Source organism: Stegostoma tigrinum, chromosome 2 (genome assembly GCF_030684315.1).
Source record: "Stegostoma tigrinum isolate sSteTig4 chromosome 2, sSteTig4.hap1, whole genome shotgun sequence".
In the NCBI taxonomy this organism is placed as follows: Eukaryota; Metazoa; Chordata; class Chondrichthyes; order Orectolobiformes; family Stegostomatidae; genus Stegostoma; species Stegostoma tigrinum.
In genome coordinates this window covers 155,197,410-155,216,910 of record NC_081355.1, presented here as the reverse complement: position 1 = coordinate 155,216,910, position 19,501 = coordinate 155,197,410, and the positions used below count along the sequence as shown (strand labels likewise).

Here is a 19,501-nt window from a genome sequence, read left to right as displayed (position 1 = left end):
CCAGTACAGTAACAACACTGGGATCTACTCAACAACGCAGAAAATTTCCCAGGTGTGTTCTGTACACAAGAAGCAGGACAAATCCAACACAGCCGATTACTGCTCCATCAGTCTCCTCTCGATCATCAACCAGCTCGGCAGTAACCTGGTCGGGGATGCCTTGCTGAATGGGCAAAACAGCTGAACTCCAGAGGTGAGGAGGGAGTCACAGCCCTTGACATCCAGGCCACATTTGACCAAGTGTGGCATCAAGGACCCCAACAAAAACTGGAATCGATGGCTATACGGAGCAAAATATCTGCTTGCTGGAGTCTGACAGACCTGGTACAGAGGAAGAAATTGTATCAGAGATAATGGGAACTGCAGATGCTGGAGAATCCGAGATAACAAAGTGTGAAGCTGGATGAACACAGCAGGCCAAGCAGCACCTTAGGAGCACGAAAGCTGACATTTCGGGCCTACACCCTTCATGGGCTCGTAAGATGCTGCATGGCCTGCTGCGTTCATCCAGCCCCACACTTTGTTATCCTGGTACAGAGGAAGATGGTCGCGGTTGTTGGACGTCAGTCACCTCAGCTCCAGGACATCTCTGCAAGAGTTCCTCAGGGTAGTGTCCAAGGCCCAAACATCCTCGGCCGCTTCATCAATAACATTCCATCCATCATTGGGTCAAAGTGGGGATGTTCACCGATGATTGCATGATGTTCCGTAGCATCGCAATTCCTCAGACACTGAAGGAGTCCATATTCAAATGCTGCACGATCTGGTCTATATCCAGGCTTAGGCCGAAGAGTGGTAAATGAATGCTGGACGAGAGAGAAGCTAACCATCATCTCTTGACATTCCATGGCATTAGCTTCACTGTATCCCCCACTATTAAGATCCTGGGGGTAACCATTGACTAGAAACTGAACACACCTGATCTAAAGTATTCTAGTGCTCACAAAGGTAAAGCAAGTGACTAAGGCAAATGGAATGCTTTTCCTTTATTACAAGAGGAATGGAATGTAAACTCAAATGTTTTACTTGAGTAATGCAGGGATTAGTGGGACCTACATCTCAAATACTGTGATAACAAAGTGTACAGCTGGATGAACACAGCAGCATCAGAGGAGCAGGAAAGCTGACGTTTCGGGCCGAGACCCTTCTTCAGAAATGGGGGAGGGGAAGGAGGTTCTGAAATAAATAGGGAAAGAGGGGGAGGCAGATAGAAGATGGATAAAGGAGAAAATAGGTGGAGGGGAGACAGACAAGTCAAAGAGGCGGGGATGGAGTTAGTAAAGGTGAGTGTAGATGGGGAGGTAGGAAGGAGATAGGTCCAGTCGAGGGAGGACAGACAGGTCAAGGAGACGGGATGAGGTTAGTAGGTCGGGGATGAGGGTGGAGCTTGAGGTGAGAGGAGGGGATAGGTGGAAGGAAGGACAGGTTAGGGAGGCAGGGATGAGATGGGCTGGTTTTGGAATGCGGTGGGGGGAGGGGAGATTTTGAAGGGCCTGGGATGGAGGTGAGTGAGGAGGTGTGGGGGCAAGTGTAGCACTTCCTTGGTTGTAGGGAAAAGTGCCGGGTGTGGTGGGGCTGGAGGGGAGTGTGGAGCGGACAAGGGAGTCACGGAGAGAGTGGTCCCTCCGGAAGGCAGATAAAGGTGGGGAGGTAAAAATGTCTTTGGTGGTGGGGTCAGATTGCAGATGGCGGGAGTGTCGGAGGATGGTTGTTATTGCAGGGACGGGGTGTGAGGGATGTGTTGTGGGAAATGCGGTTTCCTTGGGTTGGTGATGTCATTTCCTGTGTTGGTGACATCACCAACCCAAGGAAACCTAACCAGATAAATAGAAAGCGGGACATAACACCAGCGCTTCGTCGGAGGCTCACTGATGATGTTACCTAGAATGGTGACGAAACGTCTAAAAACTAACCTTCCAGCTCAGCGAGCAAACTCACATCCAGAACCTCAATCTGAGCTACAAATCTTCTCAAAACTAGCTATCTGACATTTCAGTACGGGACCTTAGTTCAGATTTTCTGAAGAAGGGTGCCAGCCCAAAACGTCGACTTTCCTGTTCCTATGATCCTGCCTGTCTTGCTGTGTTCCTCCGGCTCCACACTGTGTTACATCTCTGAACAGGTTGATTAAAAACATCTACAAGATTGGGTGGTGACATGATTTAAGTGTATAAGATCCTGAGTGGCCTTGGCAGGGTGGATGTGGAAAGGATGTTCCCTCCTGTAGGTTAGGTGTGAACCTGGGGACACTTAAAATTAGCAGATACTACTTTAAGGCTGAGATGAAGGGAATTATTTTCTTTCAGAGGCTTGGGTGACTTTGAAACTGTCAGAAAGTAGTTGACAGATTCTCAAATAGGCAAAGGAATCAAAGGTAGATGGGAATGTGCCAGTCAGAACATGAACAGGTCAGCCACAATCTTATTGAATAGCACAGCAGGCTTGAAGGGCTGAATGGCCTACTTCTGCTCCTAACTCCAGTTCATATATCCCATAACCTAAGAACATTTATTCAGTTGTCACTTCCACCAATAAATATTTTTACAGCAAATGTGCTTTGTGCTTCACTGAGTAAATGAAGTTAGTGCTGTGTTCAATATTAAAATGATTTTCTTTATTATACTGATGGAATGAAATAGTTAACAATGTCTAAATAATGATTGTGAGAAGATGCTTCCATCTACTGATTGCTACATGCACGACCAGTCACTGACATCAGTTGACACTCAAACAGATAGTACAATCTTTGGACAGCGTGTAACTGGAAACCCGCAGTGACATCAAATTCTCTCTTCAGAATGCACAAATCTGACTGAAATGCATGCTGACAGTCTCGGTCTAGTTCATAACGAGCCCACACCTGCAATGCCAAGCATTTTATGGTTCCACAGTCAAACTCATAAGGAATGCTGAAGGTATTTGGGTGTCGGGATTCAAAATGTCACACTGTGCCGCAGACAGCAGCAGGTCCCAGGTTCAATCCCTGCTCAGTGCGAACCTGCCAAAGCTTCCAACCACGCCCCCACTCCACCTCAAGCTCATAGTCAAACTATTAGAGCGCAGTGTCACCAGAGGTCATGCTCTGGCATTCAGCTGTGGTGAGTACACTGGTGGGTGTGGGCTCACTCTCTCTGGGTGGATGATGGAATGTCTCCGGGTACAAACTAGACAGGGACAGAAAATTTTTTTTTAAAAATCAATGCTCACTTAATGATGACTTCCCAGCCAACGCACATTGAGATGCGGCAGTGGTGCACTGCACCTTAGTGAGTCCGTTATTGACAATTCAAGTACGAGAAATGCAAACACATCACACTCAGTCAGGACAGGGAGATGAGTTGTGATTTAATACCCCCTCCAACCCTGGTTACAGAGATGTACAGTTTCCCCAGAAGCTGGTCAATTACAGTTTCTTTCCCACAGCCTTTGAGGTAATGAGTAAGGGGTCAGGATCATAATTACAATATTTTATCTTTCTGATATTCCAGTATGACCTTTGCTACATGTCGATGTCAGCTCCCATTAGCAAAGAAGCCAGATCCCTGCTAGGCAGGTTTTCTACTCATGATGATTGAGGAGAGTTCGTTGGTCAGTCTGTAACGCTGACCGTTCCAGTGGAAATGCGATGGTGGGCCGCTGTCAGGTCTACCATCGCTGTACTCGAACTGAGGGCTGAGCTCAAAGGCCAGGGAGGATTTAACCAGCCCAACCCCGCCTGATCTCTCTGGGGCTGGGTGATAGACTCGGCCATTCTCCGGCATGAACAACCGCTCAGGTTCAAACTGCACAGCCAGCTTGTCCCCACCCCCACAGTAGGACAGCAGCTCCTGCTCAGAGCCTTCACCTTTGATCAGGTGGGTGAACACAACAGGAAGGTCATCACAGCGTACAAAGTTCCGCTCACGGCCGCACAGCGACACATAGGGGAACTCCTGGTAGCGGCCGGTAGAGTTCTTCCTGAGTTGCTTGAAGAAGAAAACGAGAAACTGTTTATCTGTTTGATGATCCACAGAGACAAAGAGAGAAAAAGAGAGGTGTTTTAATGAAATGGGCTACACACCAAGCAACAAGTCCCCAAATCACTGTAAAATAACCTCACCACCATTACAATCTCAATGGAATTCAGGGCTATGTGCAACTCTATCTCATCCAGTGGTGGAGGAAAATAATAGAGATACAGTTAAGGAATCGTCTAAAATTTCATTCATGGGATGAAGGCCACTGTTTCTGAAAGTTTGAGTTCACAGTATAAATGAAGATTGACAAGGTGGCACGGATGGTATACTCGTTCAGAACATTCAATCCTCTCCTAGTGAAATGGGCTTCCATTTGCTTCAGGTTAACTGGCTGACGGACAACAAAGATAAACGCAATTTTTGCTAGGTTCCTCACAGACCAGTCTCTTAATCCAGCTCTGGACTGTTACCTGTCCTCACACTGTCAGTGTAAAGGGGATAGTATCGTGGGAAATAGAGACTGAGAAGCCCTCGTCAGCCTAGAACATTGCTGAGGGAGGGCCAAAAGAGTTTTATTCCATATTCCAAATGGCGACAACAAATGTAAGAGGGATGGATGTAAAGCCTAGGTACTGAAAGCAGAAATCTGTCAGCTCCTGGAGCCAACAGTACTTATCACAAAGAAATTCAAATTCACTGGAAGATTTTCTTTCCATTGCTGATAAACGAGAGACTGAGGATAATTTTCACCCGGTACTTTTAGAAAGAAACAGCCATGTTATGACATACTCAGTACTTATGGAGTCAATATAGTGTGGAGTTGGAGGGGGACAGCCGGGGTGGCAACATCAAAGGAGCAGGGAAGTCAACGTTTCAGGTCAGGACCCTTCATCAGGACTGGGGAGGGGGAAGGGAGCTGGGAGCTGGAAATAGAGCGGGGAGAGGTATGGCTGGGGGAGGGTAGGTGAGATGGTGATAGGTGGATACATTGGGGGTAGTTTTCTTTTCTATTCATTTGTGGGACGTGGGTGCCACTGGCTGGGGCAGGATTTACTACCCCTCCCTAGTTGCCCCTCGAGAAGGTGGGGTGAGCTGCCTTCTTGAACTGCTGCAGTCCTCCTGCTGTGGGTTAACCCACAATGCTATTAGGGAGGGGAATTCCAGGGATTGGTCAGTGGGAAGGGCGGCATGGATAGGAGGGAAAGAAGATGGACAGGTTGTGTCAGGTCAAGGAGGTGAGGATGAGAGGGAGGGTTGGAAATGGAATGAGACCAGGGGTGCGCAGATTTTAAAACGGGTGAATTCCATGTTTCGGCCATCAGGCTATATGCTCCTGAGGTGGAATATGAGGCGTTGCTCCTCTCAGTTGCGGTTGGTGTAATTGTGGCACTGGAAGGAGGCCCAGGATGGACATGTCACTAAGGAATTAGGACAGGTAAGTTAAACTGATTCACAACTGGAAGGTCCTCTTGATTATCACACACAGAACACAGATGCTCCACACGTCAGTCGCTGAGTGTTTGGTCTCATCAATGTAGAGGAGGCCACATCAGGAACAATGGATTCAGTCAACCAGGTTAGAGGATAGACAGATTTGGAGTTCGTCTGGGGCCTTGAATGGAGGTGACGGGGAGGTGTAGGGTCAGGCATAGCACTCCCTGTGGTTGCAGGGAAAGATGCAGGGGGTGGTGGGGTCGTTGGGGAGCATGGAATGGACAAGGGTGCTGCAGAGTGAGCAGTCCCTACAAAAGGCAGATAGGGGTGGGGAGGGAAATATGTGGTAGTGGGGTCGGAAGTGACAGAGGATGTTACGTTGCAATGTGGAGGGTGGTGGGGTGGAATATGAAGACCAGGGGGATTCTGTCTTTATTTTTTATTGGGGGGGGGAGGGGGTTTGAGGGCAGAAGTGCGGGAAACGTAAGAGATGTAGTTGAGGGCATTCCGGATCAGCCGGGTATGGAGACAGAGGGGTCCAGGAAGGAGAGGGAGGAATCGGAGATGGTCCGGCTGAATTTGAGGTTGGGCTGAAAGCTGTTAGTAAAGCTGATGAATTGTTCAAGTTCAAGGAACACAAGGCAGTGCAAACACAGTTAATGTAGCCGAGGAACAGGGGAGGGATGGTGCCGGTGTAACAGCGGAACAGGAACAGTTCCGTGTATCCTACAAAGAGGCAGGCATAGCTTGGATCCATACGGGTGCCTATAATTTGTAGGAAGTGGAAGGAGTTAAAGGAAAAGTTGTTGAGGGTTAGGACCAGTTCCATTAGGAAGATGAAGGTCTTGGTGGAAGGGGGCTGGTTGCGCCTATGGGAGACAAAGAAATGGAGGGCTTTTAGTCCAACTGCGTGGGGGATACAGGTGTACAGGGATTGGATGTCCTGGGTGAAGTTGAGATGTTGGGGACCAGGGAACTGAAAGTCTTGGAGGACTTAGGGGGTGTGGGTAGCATCCAGAATGTTGTTGTGGAGCTTGTGGACCAGAGGGGTTCTGAGGAAGGGTCACCGAACCTGAAATGTTAACTCTGATTTCTCTACACAGATGTTACCAGCTCCTTACCTGCAATCCCATCTCTGAATCATTTTTATAAAATGTAAACAGTTGAGTTCCGGAACCAAGAGGTTATGCTGCAGCTGTACAAAACTCTGGTGCGGCCGCACTTGGAGTATTGTGTACAGTTCTGGTCACCGCATTATAAGAAGGATGTGGAAGCTTTGGAAAGGGTGCAGAGGAGATTTACTAGGATGTTGCCTGGTATGGAGGGAAGGTCTTACGAGGAAAGGCTGAGGGACTTGAGGCTGTTTTCATTAGAGAGAAGAAGGTTGAGAGGTGACTTAATTGAAACATATAAAATAATCAGAGGGTTAGATAGGGTGGATAGGGAGAGCCTTTTTCCTAGGATGGTGTTGGCGAGCACGAGGGGGCATAGCTTTAAATTGAGGGGTGAAAGATATAGGACAGATGTCAGAGGTAGTTTCTTTACTCAGAGAGTAGTAAGGGAATGAAACGCTTTGCCTGCAACGGTAGTAGATTCGTCAACTTTAGGTACATTTAAGTCATCATTGGACAAGCGTATGGACGTACATGGAATAGTGTAGGTTAGATGGGTTTCAGATTGGTATGACAGGTCGGCACAACATAGAGGGCCGAAGGGCCTGTACTGTGCTGCAATGTTCTATGAAGCCCCTGCACCAACCCCTGTGGCACACCACTCTTGCCCACTTATTCCTACAGTCTGCTTCCTGTTAATGGCTTTCCTGAGGCATGTTCAAACACAAGTTAATCCTTGTCTGTTTCCGAACTACAGATATTACCTGACCCTCTCGAGCTTATTTGGTCAAATTAAACGATTCACATTCGGGCCTGCCTTTCACAAGGAGTGTGTCTACGGTATAAACAAGCTTCTCTGGCATTCAATGAAACTATGATGGGTTGGGGAAGCATGGGGTTGATCCCTTTGGAACAAATTAACTTGGCATGTGGAGCTGACCAGGGTGTACAAGATTGTCACTACACAGGTGTAAGGTTTTGGGCGAGACATTCACGGAGAGTATGAGGAAGTCGGAAGCAATGACCTGGAAATAGAGTGATGAATGATTTCAAAGGGAACAAAGGACTGAACAGCAGCAGCAGTGGGTCATTCGTCACTCTGTGCCAGCTCCACCTTCAGGAAGACCATGGTTGATCTTAAGGTCAGGTTCCTGAATAACCTGTAACTCCGTGTCATTCACCTCCAGGCCTGGGCTGACCAAGATTATATACCGTTGTAGCAAAATGTCTTTACTCCTGTACTCAATCCTCCAATGATAGGGACTTGAGACAAACACTTTGCAAGGGCTAGGGACTCAGCAGTGGAATGGGGCTGACTCAATGGCGTGAAGAGAGCTAGGATTGATCCGATGTGCCAAATGGCCTTTTTCTTTGCGCTATCATGACCCTGTGTGTTAGGGGAATGTTGGAGACAGTCCATATTGCTATTCCAGACAGGGGGATGTACATTTTGTTTGTTAATTCAACAACGGGATGAGGGCATCCCTGGCTAGGCCAGCATTTATTGTCCAGAGGGCAGTTAAGAGTCAACCACATTGCTGTGGGGACACGTATGGGCCAGAACTGGACAGGGTGATCACAGGAGTCCCGATCTGCTCATTGGAAACAAATCCTTTTGTGAACACATGACAGTGTTTCTAACAGCCTGCCACATTAACTGATTCATTGGGTGAAGTCAGATGTACTCATTGAAGTCTAAGGTATCAGGGATACAGCTACACTCACCTTTAAAGCAGGTGATGAAATTTTTCACCTTTGTGTCATCAAGGAAGAGCTGCAAGAAAACACAAGATAACGTTGTATCTGCTTCATATGCAATGGGACAGCATCATATACAACAGCACAACACGTATCCGCGCCGTGTACAGTGAGACAGTTTCATATTCACACTGGACACAACATGGGGCAGTGTTGTACCCACAAGCCAGTGCCATCTCCGTATCTTACAGCATCTCACTTTTTATGTTGTAATCATTGTTAAATTAAGCTTTTTAAAACACTGGAAAGGCCAAAAGAGCTGGGAGTTCAATAGTTACAGCAGGAATTCTTCCACTGAATCTTTCAGGGAATAGGATCATCTGGGCCAGCAACTGTAATTGTCCTTAGACTGAGTGGATTGTTGGGGCTGTTGTGAACCAACCACAGTGTGCTGAGCCTGGAGTCACATGTAGTCCACACCAAGTAATGTTTGCAGATTTCTTCACTACAGGACCATATGAGTGGCTTACAATAACTGATATTGGCTTTACGGTCATCATTAATGAGACTAGCTATCCAGTCCAGTTTTACTAATTGCTTTAGCTTAAATACTCCAGCAACTGCATGGTGGGATTTGGCCCCTCAGCGCCAAGGCATTTGATTCCTAGTCCAGTGATATAACCACTTGGACAACCATCTGGCTGCTCCTTAAACAAGAAAAGGATACATTTACATAGTGACTTTGGGCTGTGCAGCACTCCCCTTAGTGCGACAACTCAGGCACCTGGAGCAAGGCTTGACCTCACATCCTCCCGATTCAGAGCAAAGTGAGCTACAGCTGGCATTCCTGGCGTTTTAAAATGCTTAACTTAATAATGATTACAACATAAAAAGTGAGATGCTGTAAGATACGGAGATGGCACTGGCTTGTGTATGATGTGGATACAACACTGCCCCCTGTTGTGTCCAATGTGAATATGATACTGTCTCATCGTACACACCTAACTGTGGCGACTCCCCGAAAGTGTCATTTCCATTAATTCTGTGCAGTACTTGCTTTACAGGGACAGGAAGATGATAACACGATGCTGCAGCTGTTTGTACAGGCTACCTTGTGCATCTCTTCAGCAGCACACAGTGTAACTCATACCCGCCCAGTTCCAGGCTAATCAGTTCTAGCAGATGCTCAGGTCAACACGAGGCCAGGCACGACGAGTAACTCCTCAAAGACTACCCCTGAAGTTAAGTTTAAAAATCCACTGTGCCTACATGTGGGTAATGAGGGGCCAGATTTACTTTTGCAAATACTTTGTTATGTTTCTTTGTGCATATATATCACACATACACACATTGGACTCTGAAATTTTCACATCTTACAATGTCACAGTTGAAGTATGACAGATACAAACCAGTGTTGTATATGCATCTGCATTCAAGATATTCAGGAACATTTTATAACTTGCAAAGTCATTTTGAAGTGTAGCCACTATTTTATCATAAAGAAACAGGTGCATCAATTTTCACACAGGGTCGTTCCTGACAGTAACAAGGCAAATGACTAGATAACCTGCTTTAGGTGTTGGTTTAATCTCAGAGGTGAAGGGTCATAGGTCAAGTCTTTTGGCATTTATCCAGTTAAGAAATAATCCTGAGTGAGTCCAAAGAAACCCCACACAAACCTTGGAAGGGTTATTGATTGGAAACATCACCTCTCCCCCAGCTGATGCTGCCAGAATAGCTCAGTATTTCCAGCATCTGCAGTACAGTGCTTTTCACACAGAACGGAAATTCTCTGTTAAAGTTTGGTGCTTATAAGTGTCTGAAAAACTGTTAGTCAATAAAATATACTATGTCTGTTAGAACACAATATTAAAATTCATTGCAAACATTTTGTTTGTTTGCTTATTACGTCTGAACATAAATCAGCCACAATCTATAAACAGCTTTGTCTCCCACAGGACAGTCTTCATTCCAGAAGATAGAACATAGAACAGTACAGCACAGTACAGGCCCCTTGGCCCTCGATGTTGTGCCGACCTATTATCCTGCTAAGATCAAACTACCCCGTATACCCTACATTTTACTATCCTCCATGTGCCCATCCAAGAGTCACTTAAAAATTGGAAGGGAGTCACTTAAAGTTTGTGCAAGATGACAATATCCAGGTCCAATAATATTTTTAATTGTTATCACTCATTTCACACAGTCTTCTCTTTTCCTTTTATGCGATGTGGAAATCACTGACAAGGTCAGGTATGAATTAGGAGAGATTGCACAAACTTGACTTGTCTTCACTTGAACTTCGGAGGCTAGCAGGCAACCTGATAGAAGATTACAAAATTATGAGAGGCGTGGACAGAACGGATAGTCAGAGTCTTTTTCCCAGGGTAGGTATCCACTAGGGGAGATAGGCTAAAGGTAAAAGGAGACAGTTTCGAGGAGATGTGAGAAGCCAGTTTTCCTTTTCGCAGAAAACATGTTCAGTCCTTGGAACATGCTGCTGGACATGGATATAACAGCAGAGTTTAAGCGGATCTTGACGGAATAGGCTGGGAACAGTGGGATACAGACGATGTGGAGGCAAAAGGATTTGAGTTTAGAATGGCATCAGTGTAGTCTTGGTGGGCTGAAAGGCCTGTTCCTGTGCTGTGTTGTTCTTTGTTACTCATCCTTTGGAGTGGGTGGCTTGCCAGGCTATTTCAGAGGACAGTTAAGAGTCAACCACACTGATAGAGGTCTTTAGGCCAGACTGAGTAAAAATGACAGATTGCATTCCCTAAAAAAAGCAGAACCTAACCCTATGGAACTGGCTGCGATTATTACAACAATCATAGAACATAGAACATTACAGCACAGTACAGGCCCTTTGGCCCTCAATGTTGTGCTGACCTGTCATACTGATCTCAAGCCCATCTAACCTACACTATTCCATGTACGTCCATATGCTTATCCAATGACGACTTAAATGTACCTAAAGTTGGCGAATCTACTACCGTTGCAGGCAAAGCGTTCCATACCCTTACTACTCTCTGAATAAAGAAACTACCTCTGACATCTGTCCTATATCTTTCACCCCTCAATTTAAAGCTATGCCCCCTCGAGCTCGCCGTCACCATCCTCGGAAAAAGGCTCTCCCTATCCACCCTATCTAACCCTCTGATTATTTTATATGTTTCAATTAAGTCACCTCTCAACCTTCTTCTATCTAATGAAAACAGCCTCAAGTCCCTCAGCCTTTCCTCGTAAGACCTTCCCTCCATACCAGGCAACATCCTAGTAAATCTCCTCTGCACCCTTTCCAAAGCTTCCACATCCTTCTTATAATGCGGTGACCAAAACTGTACACAATACTCCAAGTGCAGCCGCACCAGAGTTTTGTTCAGCTTCACCATAACCTCTTGGTTCCGGAACTCGATCCCTCTATTAATAAAAGCTAAAACACTGTATGCCTCCTTAACAGCCCTGTCAACCTGGGTGGCAACTTTCAAGAATCTGTGTACATGGACACTGAGATCTCTCTGCCCATCTACACTGCTAAGAATCTTACCATTAGCCCTGTACTTTGCCTTCTGGTTACTCCTACCAAAGTGCATCACCTCACACTTGTCTGCATTAAACTTTATTTGCCACCTCTCAGCCCAGCTCTGCAGCTTATCTATGTCTGTCTGCAACCTACAGCATCCTTCGTCACTATCCACAACTCCACCGACCTTAATGTCGTCTGCAAATTTACGAACCCATCCTTCTACGCCCTCATCCAGGTCATTTATAAAAATGACAAACAGCAGTGGACCCAACACCGACCCTTGCGGTACACCACTAGTAACTGCTCTCCAGGATGAACATTTCCCATCAACTACCACCCTCTGTCTTCTTTCAGCAAGCCAATTTCTGATCCAAACTGTTATATCTCCCACAATTCCATTCCTTCGCATTTTGTGCAATAGCCTATTGTGGGGAACCTTATCGAACGCCTTGCTGAAATCCATATACACCACATCAACCGGTTTACTCTCATCTACCTGTTTGGTCACCTTCTCAAAGAACTCAATAAGGTTTGTGAGGCACGACCTTCCCTTCACAAAACCGTGCTGACTATCCCTAATCAATTTATTCTTTTCTAGATGATTATAAATCCTATCCCTTATAACCTTTTCCAACAATTTACCAACAACTGAGGTAAGGCTCACTGGTCTATAATTATCAGGGTTGTCTCTACTCACCTTCTTGAACAGGGGAACCACATTTGCTATCCTCCAGTCATCTGGCACTATTCCTGTAGACAATGACGAGTTAAAGATCAATGCCAAAGGCTCGGCAATCTCCTCTCTGGCCTCCCAGATGTTCCTAGGATAAATCCCATCTGGGCCAGGGGACTTACCTGTCTTCACCCTCTGTAGGATTTCTAATACCTCTTCCATGTGAACCTCAATCCCACCTAGTCTAGTAGCCTGTATCTCAGTATTCTCCTCAACAACATTGTTTCAATTCAATTATGGTTTCATTACATTTTATAGATACACCACAGAAAGCACTCTATCCGGCTGCCATCACAGTTTGGTATGGCAACTGCTCTGCCCAAGAGTGCAAGAAATTACACAGTGGTAAACACGTTCCAGTCTATCACATAAGCCAGCCCTAAGGGTCTAGGCCCAAAATGTCAGCCTTCCTGCTCGGCCTGCTGTGTTCATCCAGCTTCGCACCTTGTTACCTCCTTCCATTGACTCCATCTAAATTTCCTTCTGCCACAAGAAAGCAGTCATCATAATATAAGATCCCTCCCACCCCAGTTATACTCTCTTCCACCATCTTCCATCGGGCAGATATAAAAGTTTGAATACCCGAACCAACAGACTCAGGAAAGCTCTTTCCCTGCTGTTTATCAGACTTATGAATGGGCCTCTGATGTACGAGAGTTGGCCTTTCTCTACACCCTCTCTGTATCTGTCACACTACATTCTGCAATCTGTCCTATTAATCTGATGTAAGGTACAATTTGTCTGGTAAGCCTGCAAAACAATACTTTTCACTGTGTCTCGGAACATGTGACAATAATAAATCAAATCTAATCCTGGTCTCTGTTAATGAGATCAGTTTTCGATTTCAATGTTATTCATTGAATTTAAATTCCACCACCTTCAGCATGGTTGGAGAAACTCAGCAGGTCTGGCAGCATCTGTGGAGAGAAATCAGAGTTAATATTTTGAATCTGGTATGACTCTTCTTCAGAATTTGAATCTGGGTCATGATATCTAAGTCTGTGATAGATGGATTTTTAATCAGTGAATAAATCAAGGGTTAAAGGGAGAAGACCAGACAGTGGAGTCAAGAATTATCAGCTCAAACGTGATTTCTCTGAATGGTAGAGCAGACTGGTGGGCTGAATGGCCTACTACTGCACCTACATCTTATGGAATCCATGTCTCCAGAACATGACACCAGACTCTAAATTATTAATCTAGTAATATTACCACATCACCATATCCCTGCAATCTACTGGTTCAGTCAGGATGATCCCGATTGTAATGAACAGGGAGTTCAATAGCACTGACCTACAAAAATGTCGATACAGATCAAAGTTCATAACATCAATGTTTGCTTTCCCACAGATGACAATGAATACGTTTCAAGATTACACTTCATTGGCTGTGAGGCCCGTTGGGACATGCTGAGATCTTGAAATAGCCGGCAGAAAGACAAGTTGCTCTTTAGTTAACCCAGCATCGTGTTCAATGATTTACAAATAAGCATTAATAGAACTTAGTGCTGCTCTTCAATGGGTGTTGCACTGTGGGCCTAAGGGAATTGGTATCATGGACAATTTGACTGTTTAATAGTACTTCACAGTAAGCGATTACCTTTGCTAAAGCGATAAGGTTTAAATAGATGTCGTTAACTAAAGGGCTGTTGTTTCTTGCACCCCCATGGGCGCACGTGTGGAGAGAGCAATATTTCAACCTCTCATCAGAACTGAGGAAAGTTAGAAGTCCAATAGGACTTGGGCAAGTGAAAGGCACATAGGGATAGAAACAGCAAATGCTGGAGAAACACCACATCTGGGGAGCTGGGGGGAGAGAGGAAGGGGAGGGGAGAGAGGGAGAGAGAGAGGGAGAGAGAGAGGGAGAGAGAGAGGGAGAGAGAGAGGGAGAGAGAGAGGGAGAGAGAGAGGGAGAGAGATAGAGAGAGAGATAGAGAGAGAGATAGAGAGAGGGGGGGAGGGAGAAACACAGCTAATGTTTCAAATCGTGTCGGTCTTCTGAGGAACGTTCCGGGAACACGGGGTGGGAGGGAGAACAGCAAATCTGAAGGTCTGTGTTAGGATAGAGGGCTGGAGAGATTAAATACAAATATATTTCATGGTACAAAAGCCAAAAGGGGAAGTGGTAACAGCTCAATGAGGCTGGATAGGAACCATTAGGAAGCAAAAGAATGAAGAAAGAAACATGGAAAAAAATATACAGAACAAAATGGGGCAGAGGTCATGCTCTAAAGTTATTGTGGTCTCAGTGCTGTAGAGCAGGTACAGCGAATTAAAGGCAGGCTGTAAGCAAGGCGCGACAAGCAAGTGGTGCTCAGAATCACAACAGATTCACAAGGGACAGCTTAAAGTATAGTGCCATGCTGCCTTTAACCCACTGTTCTAAACACCAAGCAAGATTGAGGGAGGTAAAATCAGAAAGAACTGCGGATGCTGTCGATCAGGAACAAAAACAAAAAGTTGCTGGACATTTTCAGCCGTTCTGGAAGCATCTGTGAAGTAAAAAAAAGCAGAGTAAACGTTTCGGGTCTGGTGGCCCTTCCTTAGGACCGAAGGTGATTGAGGGAAGGTCACAACAAATACATGTGGTCCTGAGATCATGACAACTCAGTGCCCTATCGCTGCCCCTTTGATGAACAGAACCTGATGCATTGACAATGTTCCACATCTCCCACTCTGTATATGTCGAGATACAGCAACCTCTACTGGCAAAACACGAGACCTTATAATTAATACATTCCTTCTGTTTTAAAACGTTAGCAGCCCCTGGTTCAAAAAAAGGAGCGCGTTTGGACACTTTTTTACATTCATTCGTGGGCCAGGCCAGCATCCAGCACTAATTGCCTTGGAAGGATGGTAGTGAGCTACCTTCCTAAATCCCTCTGGCATGTAGGTGGGCCCTAGGTGTTGTTAAGAACGCCAAGTTGCAACAGAAATGAGTCAGAATGTTGAGAGAGCGATAGTAGGAACTGCTGATGCTGGAGAATCTGAGATAACAAAGTGTGAGGCTGGATGAACACAGCAGGCCAAGCAGCATCCCAGGAGCAGGAAAGCTGACGTTTCGGGCCTGGATTTTCTGATGAAGGGTCTAGGCCCGAAACGTCAGCTTTCCTGCTCCTGAGATGCTGCTCGGCCTGTTGTGTTCATCCAGCTCCACACTTTATTATCTCGGTTTTCTTTGTGCTGTGTGAGACTTTACCAGATATATCTTAGTATTTACTACCATTCCCTGAGCATTTACTATGGGTATAGACGCCCAGCATATTTACCCCATTCCAGGGCATTTACTCTCATTTCACCCAGGTATTTATCCCACTCCACGGTTACTTAGCCCCACTCATGGGGTGTTTACCCCACTCCCTGGTATTTACCCACCTACACTGGATATTTACCCCATTCCTCAGGAATTTATGCCTTCTGTGCCAGTATTTTTCTCCTGCCCCCAGTATGGACCACCACTCTCGGGTATTTACCCTTCTCCCCCAGATTTACTCCCTTCCCCCCAGAATTAACCCCTTCTCTGCCAGTATTTACTCCCACCCCCTTGGTATTATTTCCTTCTTCCAATTATTTACCTCCTTCCCCAGGGAGTTACCCCTTCTCCACCAGTACTTCCCCCTTCTCCCAGGTATTCCCCCTTCCCCCATTATTTACCCATAATCCAGGCATTTACCCCCACTCCCCCGGGCATATACCCCCACTCCCCCGGGCATTTACCCCCACTCCCCCGGGTATTTACCCCCACTCCCCCGGGTATTTACCCCCACTCCCCCGGGTATTTACCCCCACTCCCCCGGGCATTTACCCCCACTCCCCCGGGTATTTACCCCCACTCCCCCGGGCATTTACCCCCACTCCCCCGGGCATTTACCCCCACTCCCCCGGGCATTTACCCCCACTCCCCCGGGTATTTACCCCACTCCCCCAGGCATTTACCCCACTCCCCCGGGTATTTACCCCCACTCCCCCGGGTATTTACCCCCACTCCCCCGGGCATTTACCCCACTCCCCCGGGTATTTACCCCCACTCCCCCGGGTATTTACCCCCACTCCCCCAGGCATTTACCCCACTCCCCCGGGTATTTACCCCCACTCCCCCGGGTATTTACCCCCACTCCCCCGGGTATTTACCCCCACTCCCCCGGGCATTTACTAGTTACCCCCCGGGTAATTACCCCCCTCCACCGGGTATTTACCCCCCTCCACCGGGTATTCACCCCCCTCCCCCCCGGGCGGGTGTACGTGTTTACCTGGCCCTGGTGGTCGATGTAGTAGAAGTACTCTCGGATGCTGGGCTCGGGGCTCTGGCCCTGGCTGTAGGTGAGGCCCCGGCCTACGGTGCTCCAGGCCCCGCGGGCCAACAGCAGCAACAGGCGGCGAGAGCCGGAGGCGGCCACAGGCAGCGCCATCGCGCAGGCCCGGATCACCCCTGACCTCTAACCTTTCCCCGTCTCCATGGGCACCGCGTCACCGGCGCAAGGAGAAATACGTCCGATCCGCGGGTCCTGCTGGAGAAACGGTCCGGCTGGAGTCTCCGCGCTACAGAAATGGTTCCGGAACACATCAGTTCCCCACCACCTCCTCTCACCCTGGAGGCTCTGGATAACTGTGACAGCAACGTTTTGGAACAGGATTGAGACCCCACTTGGAGGACTGAGAGCAGATAGGGGCACCGTACCTTAGGAAGGATATATTGACCTTGAAGGGAGCACAATGTAGTTTTACAAGAATGATACTTGTTATGACGAGCAATGATGCAAATTCGGTTTGTTTTCTCTAGAATTTAGAAGGTTAAGGACCTGATCAAAGTTATAGAGTTGTACAGAGCAGACACAGACCCTTCAGTCCAGCTCATCCAGGTATCCTAAATTAATCTGGGCCCATATCCCGCTAAACCTTTCCTATTCCTATACCTGTCCAAATGCTTTATTAACAGGAAAATCCAGGGTAGATAGCAATAAACTGTTTCCACTGAACAGGGATTCTCGAACAAGGGCACATAGTCCGAGAACTAGAGCCAGACCATTCAGGACTGATGTTACTGAGCACTACCCCATACAAAGGGTGGCACGGTGGCTCAGTGGTTAGCACTGCAGCCTCACAGCGCCAGGGACCCGGGTTCGATTCCACCCTCGGGCGACTGTCTGTGTGGAGTTTGCACATTCTCCCCGTTCTGCGTGGGTTTCCTCCGGGTGGTCTGGGTTCCTCCCACAGTCCAAAGATGTGCAGGGTAGATGGATTGGCCATGCTAAATTGCCGGTAGTGTTCAGGGGTGTGTGGGTTATAGGGGGATGGGTCTGGGTGGGATGCTTCTGCTTCTGATGTATGGACTTGTTGGGCCTGTTTCCACACTGTAGGGAATCTAATCTAATCAAAGGGTGGCAGATGTTTAGACCTCTGTTCCACCAGTGGCAGTTAATACTAGATCATAGGACAGTACAGGCCCTTCGGCCCTTGATGTTGTGCTGACCTATTATCCTGACTAAGATCAATCTAACCTGTACACCCTACATTTTAGTATCCTCCATGTGCCTATCCAAGCGTCACTTAAATGTCTCTTATAAGATCAGTTGTTAAGTTTAAATCTGAGATAGTTTATTTTTGTTGAGCAAGGGTATTAAGGAAAACAGGCTAAAGGCAGGTTTATGGAGTTAAGCCAAAGATCAGGCATGATCTCATTGAATGGCGTAACACATTTGAGGGGCTGAATGGCATACGCCTTTCCCCACATTTACACCTGGAGGAGAGAGGTCAGGTCATACAGCCTCACTCAGGTTTAGCTGTCATTGTGTATATATTTCAGATAATAAAAGCAAGTGAAAGATACAATTTTTCTTTTACGTAGAAAATTGGAACAGGAGGATGCCATTCAGCCCTTCAAGCCTGCTGATCATGGCTGACCCTCTATTTCAATTCCATTTTCCCATTTTCCCCTTTACCCCTATCTCTGAAAATCCCCAATGACCCTCCTTCCACAGCCTTCTGTGGTAGTAAATGCAGTTACTTATAAATATAGTTCACCTTAAAAAATTAGGAAGATCGCTTCACACAACACTTCATGGGAGCAAGAATTTATTTTAAAAATTTAAAAACAGCCTTCCCAAAAGAGGTAGGCTAAGGTAAGAAAAATTTAAGGATGGAATGTCAGATCTCAGGCTCCAGGCAACTAAAGAAACTGCCACCAAAGGTAAGGCACGAACATCAGAGTGTTGGGGAGCGCATTAGTGGAGGGTTGATATCTCTGTAGGTTGTGAGGTTGGAGAATGTTGGCAGGGATAGAACATAGAACATAGAACAAAACAGCGCAGAACAGGCCCTTCGGCCCTCGATGTTGCGCCGACCTGTGAACTAATCTAAGCCCCTCCCCCTACACTATCCCATCATCATCCATATGCTTATCCAAGGACTGTGTAAATGCCCCCAATGTGGCTGAGTTCACTACATTGGCAGGCAGGGCGTTCCACGCCCTTACCACTCTCTGAGTAAAGAACCTGCCTCTGACATCTGTCTTAAATCTATCACCCCTCAATTTGTAGCTATTCCCCCTTGTACAAGCTGACGTCATCATCCTCAGAAAAAGACTCTCACTGTCCACCCTATCTAATCCTCTGATCATCTTGTATGTCTCTATTAAATCCCCTCTTAGCCTCCTTCTCTCCAATGAGAACAGACCCAAGTCCCTCAGCCTTTCTTCATAGGGCCCGCGCTCCAGACCAGGCAACATCCTGGTAAATCTCCTCTGCACCTTTTCCAATGCTTCTACATCCTTCCTGTAATGGGGCGACCAGAACTGCACGCAATATTCCAAATGAGGCCGCACTAGGGAGTGTTCAGATCACGGTAAGACTTGAACATGGCAATGTGAATTTTAAATCCGAGGGATTGCTGGACCAGGGGGACAGGAATGATGGATAAATGGGATTCAGTAATTCAGGATAAGGACAAGAGAGATTCAGGCAACTGAAATTTAGAAGCTGGGAGGGGTTTGACCAGTAAGTGTTATTGTAAATCTGGCATCAAAGACACCGCACCGTTCAGCCCTA

General features: G+C 46.8%; 1 protein-coding gene across 1 annotated transcript; it reads right to left on the bottom strand.

The window, feature by feature from the left end:
- Nucleotides 1-3,324: 3,324 nt before the first annotated feature.
- On the bottom strand, nucleotides 3,325-16,932 carry c2h8orf82 (chromosome 2 C8orf82 homolog). Its single transcript, XM_059642237.1, has 3 exons — nucleotides 16,709-16,932; nucleotides 8,228-8,276; nucleotides 3,325-3,994 (listed from the first exon to the last, which is right to left on the bottom strand). The coding sequence occupies exons 1-3, from the start codon at nucleotides 16,865-16,867 to the stop codon at nucleotides 3,546-3,548; spliced, it is 657 nt and encodes a 218-aa protein (XP_059498220.1). The 5' UTR covers nucleotides 16,868-16,932; the 3' UTR covers nucleotides 3,325-3,545.
- Between the last annotated feature and the right edge of the window lie 2,569 nt (nucleotides 16,933-19,501).

Excerpts from the sequence above, each read along its gene's own strand:
- c2h8orf82 (XM_059642237.1), bottom strand. The coding sequence starts at position 16,867 with ATGGCGCTGCCTGTGGCCGCCTCCGGCTCTCGCCGCCTGTTGCTGCTG. Across the intron at positions 8,277-16,708 it reads ACATCGACCACCAGGGCCAG|CTCTTCCTTGATGACACAAA; the intron begins GTAAACACGTAC and ends GTTTTCTTGCAG. Across the intron at positions 3,995-8,227 it reads TTTCATCACCTGCTTTAAAG|ATAAACAGTTTCTCGTTTTC; the intron begins GTGAGTGTAGCT and ends ATCATCAAACAG.